This window comes from Loxodonta africana, chromosome 11 (assembly GCF_030014295.1).
Source record: "Loxodonta africana isolate mLoxAfr1 chromosome 11, mLoxAfr1.hap2, whole genome shotgun sequence".
In the NCBI taxonomy this organism is placed as follows: domain Eukaryota; kingdom Metazoa; phylum Chordata; class Mammalia; order Proboscidea; family Elephantidae; genus Loxodonta; species Loxodonta africana.
In genome coordinates, this window is record NC_087352.1 from 86,169,665 (window position 1) to 86,190,062 (window position 20,398).

At 40.1% G+C, this 20,398-nt stretch overlaps 1 protein-coding gene across 4 annotated transcripts in view; it reads left to right on the top strand.

Moving 5' to 3' along the window:
* Nucleotides 1-7,984, top strand: part of ANKRD29 (ankyrin repeat domain 29) — a 63,676-nt gene extending 55,692 nt beyond the window's left edge. For all 4 annotated transcript variants that reach the window (XM_064294645.1, XM_023543933.2, XM_023543934.2 and 1 more), the window contains one exon: nucleotides 5,553-7,984. In XM_064294645.1, the coding sequence (XP_064150715.1) occupies nucleotides 5,553-5,636 (84 nt within the window). In that variant the 3' untranslated portion in view covers nucleotides 5,637-7,984. The remainder of the gene's footprint in view (nucleotides 1-5,552) is intronic.
* The last annotated feature ends 12,414 nt before the right edge of the window (nucleotides 7,985-20,398 follow it).

Below are 20,398 nucleotides of genomic sequence, written 5' to 3' on the forward strand. Positions count from 1 at the left end.
GTATCATTTTATGTCTTATAGTCCAGTCTATTCTTTGTCTGAAGAGTTGGTCTCGGGAAGGGTTTTAGTTCTGGGTTAACAAAGAATCCAGGGAATGTGTCTTCTGGGGTTCCTTTAGTCTCAGTCAGACCGTTAAGTCTGGTCTCTTGACATGAATTTGAGTTCTGCACCACACTTTTCTCCTCCATCAGGGACTCTATGTTGTGTTTCCTGCCAGGATGGTCGTTGGTGGTAGCCAGGCACCATCTAGTTCTTCTCATCCCATGTTGATGGAGTCTCTGGTTTATGTGGCCCCTTTTGTCTCTTGGGCTAATATTTTCCTTGTGTCTTTGATATTCTTCATTCTTCTTTGCTCCAAGTGGATTGGGACGAAATGATGCATCTTAGATGGCCACTCGCAAGCTTTTAAAACCCCAGATGCCACTCACCAAAGTGGGATGCAGAACATTTTGTTAATAAACTTTGTTAAGCCACTTGACCTAGATGTCCCCTGAAACCATGTCCCCCAAACCCCTGCCCCTGCTACACTGTCCCTTGACGTGCTTGGTTGTATTCAGGAAACTTCTTGGCTTTTGGTTTAGTCCAGTTGTCCTGACTTGCCCTGTATTGTGTGTTGTCCTTCCCTTCACCTAAGATAATTCTTGTTTACTATGTAGTTGGCGTTGGCGAGTTCCCCTCTCTCTCCCTCCCCATCCTCGTAACCATCAAAGAAGGTTTTCTTCTGTGCTAAACCACTAACTTTTGAAGGAGGAATTGGGATTGGCACTTGTTAATAGAGGGGAGGTGTGAAAAGCAACTTTCACATTATAATTATTTACTCTGAATTTTCATAAGCATCTACTACTGTATTTAATTTTTTAATAATAACAAAATCATATAATGTAATTGTCATGATGTTTTAAAAAGAAACCATTAAGACGTACCAATTAAATATGACAAGGGTAGCTTTCATTCCACTTAGCGTGTAGAATTATTATTTCCCCATTCCTGTCATTGAACTGCTTAAAGACATCTCTGATTATCTCTTCCTGAGATACTTGGATTTGTTTTCGATTAGCTAGCCTAGCTGTGTGATAAGCCAGTTGAAATCACAGTTGTTCTCTTGTCTTTAGACCTTATACACAGACTTCCTAAAAAGATCAGTTTTTGTTGGCGAACTACCTGGTATTGAATTAAGGCAGGGGAACACGTTAGTACCCTTATATTGTGTGTCTCCTGGAATCGCAGCAGTAATGGTTATGAGTCATTTCCAGTGGGCAAAATGCTGGAAATTAGACCCTCCCTAAAATTGTAAATCTACACGTGGGCTACTCATGTTGGAGTGTCATGTTGCAGAAGCCCTTAGCGACCTGGGAATAGCCGCCAGGAAAGCTCCCACCAGCCAACCTGTCCACCATCAAAGCCAGCCTCTTTGATGGCACATCCAGAAGTAAGGGTGCTGGGATGCCAGCAGCTTCCCAGGATTCTTCAGGGAATATTCTTGGCCTTCATTTGCTCATTCAACAAGCACTTACTGAGTACCTGCTAGATACCACACGCTGTGCTACTTGCTGGGGATACACACAGGCTCTGTCTTCATTGGCCCAGAGTTTAGTGGGAATAAAGACAATTAAAACACAAATTGCAATACAGAGTGACAAGAGCTATAAGCAGAGATGTTACTATTAAAACTTCCTTGGAAAAGTAACTTCTGAGCTAGTGCTAGAACCCTTCTGCTTAAGGGGTTCCAGGACTTCTACCCTGGGCCTTGAGAGGTTCCAGGCACACAGGTATGAGGCACATGCCTGAGGAGAGGGCCAGCCAGTGGCCCCAGTAGCCACTGTCCACACTGTTCCTGTCTCCATGGGCACAGGGTCCTGTGTTCTGACACTTCCAAATGAGGACTCGGAACCCACCTTCTCCCAGGGACAGTGGGGGAGTATGGCGTTCTAATGCTGGGTATCGTGAATGTGGACTTTCGGATCTGCTTTGTAATGGATAAGATGGACTTCAGGGGCTCGCCTGGGGCACTAGTGATTACAGCTGTCCATACAGCCTTTGTACCGTGGGAATTCAGTGGGGACCATCAGGCAGAGAGAGGAGGAATGAGACCAGGTTTTTAGAAATACACAGATCAAAATGAGATTAAATGGGCATACCAGCCCAGGGGCAAGGACGAGAAGGGAAAGCAGGAGGGAACAGGAAAGTAGGTAACCCAAGGTTGAGAAGGGGAGAGTGTTGATATGTCATGGGGTTGGCAACCAATGTCGCAAACAATATGCTTATTAATAGTTTAAAGAGAAACTGGTTTGCCCTGTAAACGTTCAACTAAAGTACAATGTAAAAAAATGAAATATGCAGATGACACATAGAACAGTCATGTGATTGGCCAAAACTTGACAACAGACACAGGTTGAGGGTATAAACGTTTAAGAGCAAAGTTTATGGACAGTCCTGGAGATGGTCACACAGGCAGCTGATAAACTTAGAGACAGAGATACAGCTTCTTAGATGCCCTCCTCTTCCTGACTGGACTAGGTCTTCTGGCTACCCGCTGGCCTGCCCACCAGGTACCAATAACTGATGTAAAATAGCTCAGTTACTCCTGAGTGCTTAACTCTGAGACAGGATGAAGCATAAGTCTATTTAATATTTTAGAAAATAATAATATAATAAAAAAAGTCTGATGAAACAGTAAGAAAATGATTTTATTAAATCTTGAATCTTGATACATGTCTTTTTAATATCCTTTTTTTTTTAATTGAACTTTAGATGAAGGTTTACAGAGCAAACTAGTTTCTCATCAAACAGTACACACATTGTTATATGACATTGGTTAACAACCCTATGACATGTCAACACTCTCCCGTCTCAACCCTGGGTTCCGTATTACCAGCTTTCCTGTTCACTCCTACCTTCCACTCCCCACCCCAGGGCTGGTGCGCCCCTTTAGTCTTGTTTTGTTCCATGGACCTGTTCAATCTTTGGCTGAAGGGCGAACCTCAGGAGTGGCCTCATTACTGAGCTGAAGGGGCGTCTGGGGGCCATACTCTCAGGGTTTCTCCAATCTCTGTCAGGCCAGCAAGTCTGGTCTTTCTTTTTTACTTAGAATTTTGTCCTATATTTTTCTTCAGCTCTGTCTGGGACCCTCTATTGGGATCCCTGTCAGAGCAGTCAGTGGCAGTTGCTGGGTACCATCTACTAGTTGTACTTGACTCAATCTGGTAGAGGCTGTGGTAGATGTGGTCCCTTAGTCCTTTGGACTAATTTTTCCCTTGTGTCTTTAATTTTCCTCATTCCTTCTTGCTCCCGAAGGGGTGAGACCAGTGGAGTGTCCTAGATGGCCGCTCACAGACTTTTAAGACCCCAGTCGCCCCCAGCCCAGCAATTCGGTTCCTCACGGAGTTTGGATGTGTCTGTGGAGCTACCATGGCCTTATGCTGGCTTCCCCAGTATTGTGCACTGTCTTACCCTTCACCAGTTACCCCTTATCTATTGTCTATTAAGTGTTTTTCCATCTCTACCCCTCCCCTCCCCATAACTATCAAAGATTGTTTCTTTTTGTATGTAAATCTTTTCATGAGTTTTTACAGTAGCGGTCGCATACAATATTTGGCCTTTTGTGATTAACTAATTTCATTCAACATAATGTCCTCCAGATGCATCCCTGTTATGAAATGCTTCACAGATTTGTCGTTGTTCTTTATCCTTGTGTAATACTCCATTGTGCGTATGTGCCACAGTTTGTTTATCCATTCACCTGTTGATGGGCATCTAGGTTGTTTCCATCTTTTTGCTATTGTGAACAATGCTTCAGTGAACATGGGTGGGTGTGCATATATCTATTCGTGTGACGCTCTTATTTCTCCAAGATATATTCCTTGGAGTGGAATTGCTGCATCATATGGTATCTTTTTAATATTCTGTGTGACAAAATGGGAAATAGTATGAAGCATTTCTGTATACTGAAGTTCGATGGTTATCTCAGACAAAGGCAGTGTGCAGTTGTTTGAATTGCCAGGGGAACTGGCCACTGTTTTCATGAAACACCATTTTTACCTGAAAGAATGACTTGTATACAAACTACGGTTATTCAGACTTGAGTATTTGGCAGAAATTTTATCAAAAATGACAAAGTGAGCCTGTCAGTTCAAGAAAAGTAGCAGGCAGTATTTGTCGCCCATGGAAAAATTTAAACTTTCAAGTGAACATTAGAATTTTATAAAATTTGTATTCACCACTGAGAGCTTGACAGCTTCCCAATACTTAAAGGCTTTTCTGATGAAACCAGTGATAGTATTAATGAAATATGTGATTTTTTGATATTGTATGATGAAATGGGACAATGCTTAGAAGATCTGCATAATTTAGTGAACCAGTATTTTCCAAGTGATCAATGCAAGATGTCACAAATCATGCCTGGGTAAAAGATGCAGTCACAGTGCAAGCCAGACCCATGGACTTCAATGAACAGGGCACCAAAGTCCATTGATGAGCTTTCAGATTCCACATTGCCGCTATCCTTTAAGAAACTAGCATTTGTGGAGCATTGGTATAGCATCAAAGAAGGGTAGCCACAATTCTGTGAACAGGCTGTGAAAATACTCCACCTTTTCCCAACCACATACCTGTGGAAGGTAAATTTTCTTCATATGCTTTGACCAAAGCGACATATCACAGTAGATTGATTCAGAAATGGAAAAGAGAATCCAGCTGTCTTCTGTTAAGCCAAGAGATTAAAGAAATTGGCAAAACTGTGAACAGTGCCAGTCTTCTCACATATTTTTTTTTAATTTAGTTATTTTTCATAAATGTTATTTATATTAAAGTATAATGGCTTTGTTATAATGAATTAATATATTTTTTTAATTTTCTGAGTTTTGATTTCTAGTAAGTTAAAAATAAAAGCTTGTTGGGGTCCTTAATAATTTTGAAGAGTGTCAAAGGGTCCTGAGACCAAAAAGTTTGAAAACGGCTGCCCCGTAACATTTACTGCATGTGGTAAAGACTTGCTCACCAAAAGCCTAAAGGATGTGTCTCACAGCAATCTGGAAAGAAAGGGCATCAGTGAGACTGGGTCAGGTGGAAAGTTGTAGCCACTGACCTGAAGCTGTTCTTTCCCAGGCATCTCTTATGCTCTGCATGTGTCCTAACTCTGCCTTCTCATCAAAAGATACCTGTCCTGAGTCCTCAGTCTCTTAGGGACAGACCATCCCATATAATAAACTGATTAAATATAAGGTATCAAATTTCATTTCACCAGTATTTATTGAGCACTTACCCAATGTGCTAAGCATTGTGCTGGGAAATGAGAATGCAGTGATTAACAAGACATGCCCTCCAGGTACAGTCTAGTAAGGGCTATGGGTGGACAGAACAGTAATACTAACAATGAGATGAGAAAATACCAGGTGGTGTTTGTACATTTGCGTTAGTTAAGGCACTAACACGAAAGAGTACGTCCAGGGTGGGGGGTTTCATCAGTGGAGGAGAAAGTTTAGGTCGGATGCCCTCTTTGGAGTCCCTAAAATCACCCCCATTCCAAAAATTCACTAATGCCTATCTTCTTACAGGCCAATGAACTTCCAGCAGAACTAACCACAAATGAACGAATATTGCGTCTGCTCCGAAGTAAAGAACCTCACAGGAAGAGCTAACTTAATTCCATCTTTGATGGAAAGATAGAAACTTTAACCACATTGTCCAAAAAGAAATTGATTTTCAGATATTGCCAGGAATTCTTTTAAGAAAGAAAATGCTCAGAATGGCCAGCCTGTGGGCCCTGATAGAGAAGAACTGTGCTTTGTGCATTGAGTTGAGAACAAAATGGCTCTGGGCCCCTTCCCCTCACTTGACCGTGGGCTTCTCACACTGGCAAGTAACTCAGGTCCAGTGGGGCCTGGCACACTCATGGATTTCACAGAAGCTCATTTTCACTACGCTGACTTGGGTCTCTCAGTTAAACTAAGATAGACAAGGTTTTCAGCACTGGGCAAGGAGACAGGAAACTTTGTTCTTGTAGAGGACTGAAAGTCTGACCTTCAGTACAGAAATTGATCCACTTTTGCTTTTGTGTTAAGTGTAGGTGTGTAAAAATATATAGATCTGTCATATTATTTATATCTATGTCATTCCAGTGTAAAAGGTTTTCTTCTACCCAAGGATCATAGCTACAACTATCATGGATCTATGTGTAAACATACATTGTTAAAAAGCCACTGCTGACGTTCCACCATGTGATTTTCAAAGATGGGCTATCAGACTATAAAAAAGACAAGTTGTATATTTGCTAGTTGTTCCTCATCTTATTCCTGACATTTAAAAATCATTTTTACTTAGAGTCAACATTGTAGGTATGTTAGGATGCAAGTGGCAGATGTAGAAATTCAGAAAATTACAAGCCACAAATTTAGGTTTGTCTCCTTGAGCACTGAGTTTGGATCTACTGTTTGGAAATCTGTTTCCCATGCCATATGTAAGTAGACTTAATATGCTGAGGAACCTTAAGCTTCAACGCCATGTTGCTTGATGCAGTGACTTTGACGTCCTGGGATAAAATGTGATATATGCAGGTATAGTGTGTTGCTGTCTTTATTGCCAGAGTCTAAGTAATGAAAGTGTTACCTAGCTTTTAATAAGTGTCCATCTATGCATGTTTCTAGACTGATTGATTCCAGGAAAGATGCCTGGATTTTATTGAATTATTCTTTTGTGGGGGTCAAAATTTATATTCAATGCACTTTATAATCACGGGTGTCTAAATGCCTCCCTCAGTGCCTGACTGCACACACAAAAGTTAAACCTCCTGTCTGTAACCTCCCTACCGTAGTAAACGCTGGCGGTGGTTCTGTCGTTAACGTGTCTTCGGTTTTCTTGTTCGTGTTCTGCTCTGGTTTCCAGCCAGTGTTCTATGTAAACACATGTTGGGATAGAGGGAAATGTTGTGATCTCAGATGTTTTTAAAAACAGTTTACAGATGTACTGAAAGCATAATCTCTAAGTCAGTAAATGATAGAGTATAATTTTTGAAATTAGAAAATATTCTTTAAAATATTTGTTATGATCAATCGAACAAAATCGGCCTGTTTTGATCTATATCACAAGCAAGTGTCTTTTGCCCAAGAACTTGGTGTATTTAGGATAATATATAAATCAGTAATGAGCACCTCATTGCCCCAGAGGCGCCTATAGTCTGACTAGCTATGCATAAAGCCTGCATTCTAATTTCAGGGTAAACAATTAGAAATTCTGTCTGTGTTGCTAACACACCCAGATAGAAATATTTTGGTAGCTAAAAATAGTGTCACTTTCCTCACAGACATCCTTTCACTCAACAAAATTGTACAAATACACATCCCCCCCACCATGGGAGTTCAGAAAGCTATATTCATTTGAAGAGGAAAGTAAGGTAGCCTTAAATGCTTATTTTTTTTTCCCTTAGTTGACCCTCATGCCAAAAATTATTGCTCATCTCTGATAAAAATCAAAACAGCACTGTGGGTACTGAAAACAAAGTTCCACAAGATAAGTGGGATGAATCACAAATCTAATGCTTTCCGTAAAACATGTCCTTGGCCTATTCCTTAGATTGTTTTGGGTGGATAATGTTCTCAAACAATATTAGGGCCACAAAAATAAATCCAGTAGCTTTAACAACATTTAATGGAAGCCCTCTTACTGTAGGTAAGAGGTGTCTGGCTTAGAAGAATCACATTTAATCTAGATGAAATTAGGATATTATCCATAGCAGGGAAGATGATTATATTAATCGCCCACCAAAGACTGAACAAAAGTTCTCTTATTTAAAGTTAAATTGCATTTTAGTTTGCACACAAGTAGACGATTCTTACTTTATGTTATAATCTAATTCACAATTCTGTTAGCTCTGCATCCTGAGATTTAAAGCTAGAAGTTCCTATGCAAACCACCTATTTCATTGAACTACAAAAGGTTTTCATCACTTCATTTGTTTGTTGACATACTCCACGCTGTAATTCAAAATAAAGTTAATACAGCACCTCAGTTGCCTGTGCTGCTTTTTTTCTATTTGTTTTTAATTAGGTCTTTCTCTGTAATTTTTATTAGCAAGAATTTTTGGAGTGACATAAGTCAGCCCTGTTGATAAATATATTGATATTTGGAATTCTGAATAGATCTGTAAACTTCATTTTACTAACAGACCTATGATCTCATCATGTCTATTGTGGAGGACTTTTGTAATGAACCCAAAAGACATTTCATTCAGACGGAACTCCTAGGATAGTCGCTGAAGACACTGAGTTTCTGTTTTTATGGTCTCTGATGGGCCTGGCTCTTGAGTCCTTTGCAGTAGTTTTCTCTTGTGAAACACCCAGTGATGCTGCAGAATGTCTTGTTTAGGGAACAAATATCTGCAGCAGTGACATCGGGAATCTGGAGCCTTTCTGACTGCCCCCCTCTCCATCCGCCCTCTGCAGCCACAACCAGACTACATCTCATCATTAACCCACCCTGGGCCGCCTACTCCAAGAAAGAGAGCACCCCCAAATACCACACTGCTTGGAACCGGACAGAGATGCCTGCATTTAGAGGTGGGCTTGCAGATTGTAGGGGTGAGAAGCGGAGTTCCTGGTTTCCTAACAAACTGATTTTGGTGCTGGAACTGGCTGAGCTTCACAGGTGGTGACCGGGCGAGGCCTCTGCAGATTGTTAATAATAACATTAATAGGTTAATAATAATACTAATGTTGTTAGTTGCATTGAGTCAAGTCTGACTCACGGCAACCCTATGTGTGCAGAATAGAACTGCTTCGTAGGGTTTGCACAGCCGTGACCTTTCAGAAGCAGACTGCTGGCCTATCTTCCAAGGCACTTCTGGGTGGGTTCTGACTGCCAATTTCTTGGCTGATAGTCAAGCACTTAACCGTTTGTGCCACCCAGGTACTCCTAATAATACAAAAAAAAAAAGTTACTATTAATAGTAGCTAACATTTGTTAAGGGATTAGTGTGTGCTGTGTACTTCACGTACATAATGGAAAGTTCATATGCATTTTCTCATCCACTCCTGACAACAACCCTGTGAAATAGGCCCTACTATTATCCCCATCTCACAGCTGAAGACACTGGCTTTGAGAGCTATCTCCCTGGGAGCGTTGGCTTGGTGTTGTCCTCCACCCTGAAGGTTTCCCTTTTTGAGGAGAGGAAGCACAGTGGTCCCAGGTGAAATCACAGTTGTAGTGTCAAGGTAGTGAGGGTAGAGAATATGGAACACATTTCTAAAATAGAGATAGAACTAATGATAATTGGTAATTAATTGAATATAGAGGGTGAGGGAAAATATTAAGGATTATTCTAAATTGTGTCAGGGGTCCTCACGACCACTGCCAGTTTGAGTGATCCACTAGGAGGACTTGCAGGACTTGTAGGACAGGTAGCCTGAGTGCAGCCTGGTGCCTTCCCCTGTGATCCACAAACGAACCTCGTGCTTAGGACCAGGTGTGTCGGCCTCGCTTCTCGGACGGAATGAGAGGGTGGGCTGACTCCCTGTTACTAGGACAGCTTAACCCAAACCATACCCCAGAGCAGCTGTTGGATTGTCAGCACATGCCTCCCGTGTTGCCCTGACCACATCTCAATATTCCCAGGAACTACTTGGCTCAGTGTGTGTGTTATGTGACACCTGGCCCACCCCACTTCTGTCTCTGTTCTGGTGCAGCACATCTGCCCTGTGCCAGCCATGGGAAATGACTCATTGGCCATGGGAGACCGGTGGCTGCTAGTTAAGCTGACCTTGCTCTGTCTCTTCCCTGTGTGACTAAAGCGTCGTTCCATCAGTGCCTATGTGTATAAGTTGTTCTGTTTGTTGGCGACCCTGGACCTTAGCTCAACAGGATTCATCACATAGTCATAGTCACAGCTGAGATTACAGCAAAATGTTACAAAGTGAAACCAGCAAGAGGATGAATAAAAAAGGAGTGAAGACACAGGAAACCAGGTACAAGTTCCCAAGAGTTCTCTCCCAGTGTATTTGCTCAAGACACTCCTAATTCCTCCAGCAATGAGCTGTGACAAAGTATAAAGAGTTACCTAATAGGGAAGCTCGTTAGAGTCTTGGTGCCCAGGGCTTTTACTGGGAGCGGTCACATAGGCACCCTCTAGCGCATAACAAAGGTTCCAACTTTCAGAAGGAAAACAGGTATTCCGTGTAAACCACATTGTTCGTACACAGTTTAGGCAACTATGATAAGAGCCACCCTTATCATTTGGGGAAAGTTTTGTATCAGTGTAAGGACCTGTTTGCTGGCCAAGTTCCAGATGCCAGCCCAGGGCCAATATTGTAAACAGCCCTAACTTTTCTGCCCGTAAGATTTACATGGTAGATGGTGCGAATAACTGTTAGGAAATAGCAGATTTGGAGGAGAGAAAAAGAAAGAGTTTGGGCATATTTAAAGAATCTATGAAGTATTAGATACTGAGGAGGCAGTTGGAAATAACAGCTTAATGCTTAGGATCAGGCTGTTGTTACTGATCTGGGAATCACCTGTTTAGAGGTAATGGTCAACGTCATGGGGTGGATGAGGTCCCCCAATGAGAGCTGGTAAGAGAAAGGTGATAACTGAGGAAGGAACATTGAAGAAAGAAGTCTGCAAAGGAGATGAGATGAAATGGGCAGGAGTGGGAGGTGAAACACAAATCAAGGGAGGAGGGAGTTTCAAGCAGAGGAGAGTAGGCAATGTACTTCATGAAGAAGTGAGGTCCTATAACACAAAACCAAACCAGGCCCAGTGCCGTCAAGTCAATTTCGACTCATAACAACCCTATAGGCCAGAGTAGAACTGCACCATAGAGTTTCCAAGGAGCACCTGGCGGATTCGGACTGCCGACCCTTTGGTTAGCAGACGTAGCACTTAACCACTACGCTGCCAGGGTTTCCCCTATAACACAAGGACTGAGAAATACCGGACTTCTTTCACTCCACAATTTTGCGTTTGGTGAGTTTGTTCAGTTATGAAACAACTCTGGATCTGTGACAGAGAGGGTAAGAGTTAGTGACTGGCCAGGACCTGGAGCTAAAGTTAAAATACACTTTTCTTGAAATGATGCTAATGGTAATTGGATAGAATTTTATGTATGAAATGACTTCGACCCTTTCTAGGAATCCTTGACAACTGTCAAAATGCATTGCCTCTGCTTTGTCACCAAGACTAAGGCAACATCAAAGAAAGTACTTTGTACAATATTACAGACGTGTAAGATATGTAAGGTGCGATGCAGATGGGCCTGTGAGTAAACGTTTTACTAACTTTATGGAAAAATGAGAGAAAATATGTTCATCTGTGCTGTTTAATTGGTTTAAATTAGTGAATTTTATCTCACTGTGATAAGATGTGAAAAAATAAGTGCAGTAGACCACCTGTGGCCCAGCTATGAACAAAGTGCTGTCATGTTATGATTTTTCATGCTCTTGTACTTTCTTGAGCATCAGAACAAGCAAAAAACAAGCTCTACACCCTGTGGGCAAAAATAAGAAGAATTTCACATTCCTCTAGGGCCTGCCTACGTCTTTACTTAACCTACTAAGCACAATGAGGTAAACCAGTAATACAAATATTTTCTTTGTATTATACTTAGCCCTCAGTTAAATAATTTAGACTTAAGTAGGACTGGAAAGTCTTAGGGTCTTTCCTTATTTTTTTAGCAGCATTTTAAATAAGATAATTTAAAAATGTGAGTGAGATCATGTTTTAACAATTGAAGGAGGTTAATTAAAGATCTTTAGTTTTTAGATGGATCATCAGTGTTACCTGGGTCAACAGAAAGAATTACTTCCTCTGTCTTTGGTTCTTTTGTTTCTTCTTCCCACCCTCAGTATGATTTAATCCTCTAAATCTTTAATAAGAGAAATGCTGTTATTCTTTCCACTTCCCACAGTTGCTGTTTTAAAGAATTAAAGAATAGCCATAGAAAGAGTGCTTCCACTTACAGGAATCAGACTCCCTAATTTAGGAAAGACTAGACCAAAAATCACACCAGGCAATGAAACTATGTGTGACTGAAGCCTTCCAGAGAAGGGAATGCCAGGTGGAAACACTGGCTGCAAAGTTACAAATTATTACCACACTGAGTGGAAGTGACATTGCGCAACCCATGACTGGATTAATCACCAACAGAAGTACTAGGGTGAATAATATTTTACCATAATTCTGACCAAAAGTCCCCATTTCTGACTCAGTCATAACCACTGATACTGAAGTCATGAGTTGTCGCTGTCAGCTATTTTAAATGATTTCTGTAAACTTCAGCTTACTTCAGTATAGAGTTTTAAAAGACTTACAGAATACATATTTAACCACAATTAACAACAATTTTTGTAAGTCTATTAAGAACCCAAAAGAATTGGGTACATGTGTCAAACAAAATACATGTACAAGAAATTTCAAATTTTATTCATAAACCTAGAAACAATCCAAATGAACACCATGGTGTATTAATACCATGGAATGTTGTTGTTGTGCTTAGGTGCCATCGAGTCAATTCTGACTCATAGTAACCCTATGTACAACAGAATGAAACTCTACCTGGTCCTATAACATCCTGACAGTCATTGCTATGTCAGAGCCCGTTGTTACAGCCACTGTGTCAGTCCATCTCGTTGAGGGTCCTCCTCTTTTTCACTGACCCTCTACTTTACCAAACATGATGTCCTTCTCCAGGGACTGATCCCTACTGATAACATGTCCAAAGTACATGAAATGAAGTTTCACTATCCTTATTTCTAATGAGCATTCTGGCTATACTTCTTCCAAGACAGATTTATTCATTCTTCTGGCAGTCCCTGGTATGCTCAATATTCTTCTAACACCATAAGTCAAAGGAGTCAATTCTTTGGTCTTCCTTATTCACTGTCCAGCTTTCTCATGCATATGAGGCGATTGAAAACACCATGGTTTTGGTTACCTTAGTCCTTGAAGTGATATCTTTGCTTTTTAACACTTAAAGAGGTCTTTTGCATTTTGAAGTGCTCTTTGATCTTCGTTAGTAAGTGCTTCAAATCCTCATCAGTTTCTGCAGCAAGGTTTTGTCATTTGGATATCGTAGGTTGATGAGTCTTCCTCCAATCCTAATGCCCCGTTCTTCTTCATATAGTCCAGCTTCTCAGATTATTTGCTCAACATACAGATTAAATAAGTATGGTGGAAGAATACAACCCCCTGATACACCCCTTTCCTCACTTTAAACTACACAGTATTCCCTTGTTCTGTTTGAATGACTGCCTCTTGGTCTATGTACACGTTCCTCATGAGGACAATTAAGCGTTCTGGAATTCTCATTCTTCATTATCTGTAATTTGTCATGATCCACGCAGTTGAATTTAGAGACCGTCTCAAGAATAGATTTGACGCATTGAACACTAATGACCAAAGACCAGAAAAGTTACAGAATGACATCAAGGACATCATAATATGAAGAAAGCAAGAGGTCATTAAAAAGAGAGGAAAGAAAGAAAAGACCAAAATGGATGTCAGAAAAGACTCTGAAAGTTGCTCTTGAACATAGAGTAGCCAAAGTGAAAAGAAGAAATGGTGACGTAAAAGAGCTGAACAGAAGATTTCAAAGGGGGCTTGAAAAGACAAAGTAAAGTATTATAATGAAATGTGCAAAGACCTGAAGATAGACTACCAAAAGGGAAGAACACACTCGACATTTCTCAAGCTGAAAGAACTGGAGAAAAAATTCAAGCCTCGAGTTTGAATATTGAAGGATTTTATGGGGAAAATATTAAACGACACAGGAAGCATCAGAAGAAGATGGAAGGAATACAAAGAATCACTGTACCAAAAAAAATTGGTCAACGTTCAACCATTTCGGGAGGTAGCATATGATCAACCACTGATTGTACTGAGGGAAGAAGTCCAAGTTGCACTGAAGGAATTGGTGAAAAACAAGGCTCCAGGAATTGACGGAATACCAATTGAGATGTTTCAACCAACGGATGCAGTGCTGGAATTACTCACTTGTGTATGCCAAGAAACTTAGAAGATAGCTACCTGGCCAACTGACTAGAAGGGATCGATATTTGTACCCATTACAAAAAAAGGAGATCCAACAGAATGAGGAAATTATCAAACAATATCACTAATATCACACTCAAGTAAAGTTTTGCTGAAGATCATTCAAAAGCAGTTGCAGCAGCCCATCAACAGGGAACTGCCAGAAATTCAAGCCAGATTCAGAGGAGGACGTGGAACAAGGGATATCATCTTCATGGTTTAAAGTCAACAAAGGTGTATGTCAAGTTTGTATCCTTTCACCATACTTATTTAATCTGTATGCTGAGCAAATAATCCAAGAAACGACTATGTGACGAAGAACGTGGCATCAGGATTGGAGGAAGACTCATTAAAAACCTGTGTTATGCAGATGACACAACCTTGCTTGCTGAAAGTGAAGAGGACTTGAAACACTGGTGAAGATCAAAGACCACACAGCCTTCAGTATAGATTACACCTCGACATAAAGAAAACAAAAATCCTCACAACTGGACCAATAAGCAAAAGCAACATCATGATAAACAGAGAAAAGATTGAAGTTGTCAAGGATTTCATGTTACTTGGATCCACAATCAACACCCATGGAAGCAGCAGTCAAGAAATCAAATGACGCATTGCCCTGAGCGAATCTGCTGCAAAAGACGTCTTTAAAGTGTTGAGAAGCAAAGATGTGACTTTAAGGACTAAAGTTTGCCTAACCAAAAAAAAACCCAAAGCTATGGTGTTTTCAGTCATCTCATGAATGTGAAAGCTGGACAATGAATAAGGAAGACCAAAGAAGAATTGATGACTTTGAATTCTGGTGTTGAAGAAGAATATTGAATATACCATGGACTGCCAGAAGAACAAACAAATCTGTCTTGGAAGAATTACAGCCAGAATGCTCATTAGAAGCAAGGATGGCGAGACTTTGTCTCACATATTTGGACATGTTATCAGAAGGGAGCAGTCCCTGGAAAAGGACATCAATCTTGGTAAAGTAGAGGGTCATTGAAAAAGAGGAAGACCCTTGTCCTAGTTATCTAGTGCTGCTATAACAGAAATACCACAAGTGGATAGCTTTAACAAACAGAAATTTATTCTGTCAGACTCTAGAAGGCTAGAAGTCCAAATTCAGGGTGTCAGCTCCACGGGAAGGCTTTCTCTGTCAGCTCTGGAGGAAGGTCCTTGTCATCAATCTTCCCCTGGACTAGGAGCTTCTCTGCACAGGAACCCTGGGTCCAAAGGATGTACTCTGCTTCTAGTGCTACTTACTTGGTGGTATGAGGTCCCCTGTCTCTCTGCTCGCTTCTATCTTTTACATCTCAAAAGCAATTGGCTCAAGACATAATCTAATCTTGTAGATTGAGTCCTGCCTCATTAACATAACAGCCACCTATCCCACCTTATTAACATCATAAAGGTAGGATTTATGACACATAGGAAAACCACATCAGATGACAAAATGGTGGACTATCACAAAATACTGGGAATTGTGGCCTCGCCAAATTGATACGTATATTTTTGGGGGACACAATTCGATCATCCATGATAATTATGAGCTCAAGCATAATGATTGTGAGGATGGCGCAGGACCGACAATGTTTCGTTCTGTTGTACATAGGGGTCATTATGAGTCAGGACTGACTCAACGGCCCCTAACAACAACAACACACAGTCAAATGTCCTTGCATAGTCAATAAAACACCCATACCAGTGTTATAAAAACCAAATAAAAAAGAATGTGCCTTCTAGCTTTTGCCCTTTTCTGTTCGTTCACTAATTCATTCTGTAAGAATTTGACGTGCATTATAGCACAGTTTTTAAGAGCTCGTACTCTGGAGCAATACCATCCTGGTTTCTTGTTTTTAATTTTGCTTTTTACAACAATTTCAGACTTTTAAAAAGTTATACAAAGAATTCCCACCTCTGCCTTATAGCAATCAGCCTTGGGCTATTGGTCTTGATTCTCCTTCCCTCTTGTGAACTTAGAGGAGGTCAGATGGCTCTGCCACGCCATTTTTGCATATGGCATTAGCAGCAGAAGTGGGACCGACTTATCCATCAGGCATGTAGGAACAGTGCCTGGGGCCCATGATACTTTTAGGGTCCCACATAAATGCTTTAATTTATATATATATTTTTAAATCACAAGAAAAATAAGGCTGTAATAATAATGAATGCATAATAATGAATCCAGCCTGGATTATATTTGTCTATAAACTGAAGCAGTTGTAAAATGTAACTTTAAATTTTTTCATGGAGAAAGGGGCCCATGAAGGGAAATGTGCCTATGGCCCGTGAAAGTCACAATGTGGCCCTGAGCAAAAGGAGAGGGGACAATAAAATAAAATAAAAAAATGACCAAGGGGAAAAGGTGCCAGGTCCATCAGCAGAGTCCTCAGATGAAGTTGGATGCATCCCATTACCCAAAGTCCAGCTCTATCTTTATTTCCTGTATTCAACTTTAGCCATCAGGTTAGGAACTAGGTAAGCTTGTAATCTGTGCAGTAGGTAGATATCATTTTTTCTTTGCATACTTTAATCAATACCTACTTTAAAGTTTGCAAATCAGCAGAAGAAAAAAAGCTTTATTTCAGAAGAAATCAAAGTTATTTGTTGTGATGAAATGTTATTAACATGAATATATTGCTTGAATTTTATCCCTAGTCTAGAAGGCGAGATATAGTTGCTGCTTAGTCAGTGAGGTAGGAGGAAACCCAGAACAGTGAAGCTTAAAGAAGGATATGTTTTCAGAGGACAGTATGATCAACTGTGTTGAATGCTACTAAAAGGGCAAGTGAAACGAGAACAGAGGAATTGCCATTGGATTTGGCAACACAAAAATCAATGATGATTTTAAGAAGAGCAGGTATCCACGTGATTGCCTAGGATTTGGAGGGAGAAGAGGAGCTAGATCCTTACGTCATTCCTTATATCAAAATAATTCCAGGTAGATCAGTGTTTTAGTGAAATTACTAGATTATTAAAATTAGAGAAAAAGATGATGTCTTAGACTGGGCTCTCTAGAGAAACAAAACCAGTAAGCATATAAATATATATAGAGAGAGATTTATATCAAAGAAATGGGTCACGAGGTTGTAGAGTCTGGAACATTCCAAGTCTGTAGATCAGGATAGAGGCTTCCCCTGATTCATGTAGCCGCAGGGGCTGGCGAACCCAAGGTTGGCAGGTAAGCTGCTAGCTCAAGTCCCAAGAACTGGAGATCAGATGAACAGGGGCCAGTTGGAGGATCCAGAGTGAGCAAAAAGCCAGAACATCTGCTTATATTCAGATGCAGGCCACTCACCCAAGGAAACTCCCTTTCAATTGATTGGCTACTCACAGCAGATCCCATCATGGGAGTGATCACATATAAATACTGAGAATCATGGCCCAGCCAAGTTGACACAAAATCTTAACCATCACACATGGAATAGTTTCTTTTAATAACGCTGAAATGTGGATGGCTTTTGTAAACAAAACAAAAAACTCAGAATAATAAAAATTTAGAATTTCTTCATGGAAAAGAAATACCAAAAGATCAAAAGATAAACTAGTAAAAAGCATTTCAACACACATGCTAATTGTCTTAATAAAGAACTTTTATAAATCAATAAGAAAAAAACGTGATGGAAAATTAAGAACAGAGAAAAGTTAATGAAATAACTTATAAGTCTATGAAAATATTCTTAATTGCATTTATAATTAAAGAAATGCAAACTAAATTATCACAATATTTTTTAAATATAAAATACAATAAAGAAAATCACAAGATGCCATTTTTCAACTATTAGAATGGCAAAAATAAGTGTTGCAAGGAGGTAAGGAATCAGGCACTTCCAAATGTTGACAAAGGTATAAACTGCAATCTCTTTGGAAGGCATTTTGGCAATAATCAAAATTTAAAATATGTATTTCCTCTGATCCAACAATACTAAAAGTTTTTCCAACCATCCTTTCTCTATTCAACTGTAAAGACTTAGGTACAAGAATGTTCACTGCATCATCGTTTCCAATAACAAAACCGAGAAACAAAATGTCCAACAGAAGATTAAGTGAATTATGTCATGGATCAAGAGACATTAACATGAGCCTTTCCAGCCCTCCCCCACCCATCTGCTAGCTATAGGGAATTTTGGGTCAGTTTCCCCCTCTCTTCCCTACGGGAAACATCCACTAGCTTTTAGCCTTTTGTGTTGCAGCATCAGGAGAAAAAACAGAAAGCACAGAAAGGCTTTGTGGAGTCCAGACAAGTTCAGGAATGTGAAGAAGTAAATGGGAAAGGAAAAGCCAATTTATGAGGTTTTATTGGATACAACACAAACCCTTCATAGGTACTAGAAATGCAACCAGACAACTTGAGTTATTCTGAAATACTTGTTGGTCATTTTTATGGATTGAATTGTGTCCTCCAAAAATGTTTATCAACTTGGCTAGGCCATGATTCCCAGTATTGTATGGTTGTCCACCATTTTGTGATCTGATGTGATTATCCTGTGTGTTGTAAATCCTAACCTTTATGATGATGTTACTGAGGCAGGTTTAGAAGCAGTTATGTTAATGAGGCAGGACTCAATTTACAGGATTAGGTTGTATCTTGAGTCAATCTCTTTTGAAACATGAAAGACAATCGAGCAGAGAGGATGGGACCTCTCGCCACCAAGAATGAAGACCCAGGAGGGGAGTGCGTCCTTTGGACCCAGGATCCCTGCATTGAAAAGATCCTAGACAAGTGGAAGACTGATGACAAGGACCTTCCACCAGAGCAAACAGAGAGACAAAGCCTTCCCCTGGAGTTGGCACCCTGAATATGGACTTATAGCCTCCTAGACTGTGAGAGAATAAATTTCTCTTTGTTAAAGCCATCCACTTGTGGTATTTCTGTTATAGCAGCACTATATAACTAAGACACTTATTGAACTATAGTTCATTTGTTGCTGGGTAGAAACCCAAGGTTCTCCTTAGCACAACTTATCTCAGCCAATAAACAAGAGACTGGGGTGGGAGATCAGAAAGGTACTTTTATTTCATTGCGCAAGGGAAAGGAAAAGTTGGGGCTGCTGCCTCCAAGACTGCTCAGGGAGGGTGAGAGGGAAGGTTACTTTTATGGGGTTTACAAGCAGGAAGTTCATACAAGTTATATCAGCAATGGGGTTTACATATAACTTCGTGCATTGAATGTTCAGAAAATGGCAGTTCAACTCCACCCAGAGGTGGGAAAGTTATTATGTTTGAGGTATTTAATGAGGTAAGAGGTTATCCAGAATGTCAACATGGTGCCTAAACTGGTTTATGCCGATTTCATCTAGTTTTGGGCAACAGTTAAGGAAAGGGGAACCAGGATGTTAATGTAAAGCTATGAGCCATGGCTAGCAAGGGAACAAGGATATTAACGTAAAGCTAGGAGGCATGCCGGAAACTCTGGTGGCATAGTGGTTAAGTGCTACGGCTGCTGACCAAGAAGTCGGCAGTTCAAATCCACCAGGCGCTCCTTGGAAACTCTATCTGGCAGTTCTACTCTGTCCTATAGGGTGTGAGTCGGAATCAACTTGAAGGCAGTGGGTTTGGTTTTGATTTGGGGTAGGGAGCGTGCCAAGCAAACTGGTTGAGGCAGTGAAATTTTCGGCATCCTGGGGACCTCTGTCTTACATTGACTTAGACACAGCTCTAAGACTTGCCTGTGTGACTCTGGTTTTATAAATGTTTTATACACAAAATGAAACCCTATAGAGCTATTGAAAGTAATGAGGTTAAAAAAAACTATATCGTTAAATGCAAGATAAAATATTGTGTACAATATGTTCCCACTTAAAAAAAAATCCATATATTGTACTTGTATATATGTTTTCAAATGCATAAACGTTTTCTGGAGGATGTTTCTTCACATTCATAAAGATGCATTCACCTAACAATTTCATTTCCCCTCTTCTTTTGTCCTTTATTGTTCTGAAATCAATATTAAATGATGTTTACAATGATAATGGTATTGATTATTCTTTAAACAAACAAGTGTCTCTTAGGATCTCAACCATGTTAGAGCAATTTTCATAGAAGGAGAAAACAGACCACAATGTGACACTCATTATCCATCATAGTGGTGGAATTATAAATGATTATTTTAATCTTGTCTCTAAACTTTTGAGTATTATCAAAGTTTCTACCATAAGCATGAATTACGTTATCAGCAAAAAAAAAAAAAAAAAAAAAAAGCTTCTCTTTTTTTATTTCTTAGAAGGATAATAGTTTATTTTTAAAAATATTTCTTAGGCTTGTTGAAGTGTGTACTGAAGCTGTATGAAAGACGGAAAACCAGAAAAAAATAAAACTAAAAGATCTTTTTGTTATTGCATTGGTGAATGGTGGACACAATTTGTGGAGCATCAAAAATTCTGCCCACCATGATTAC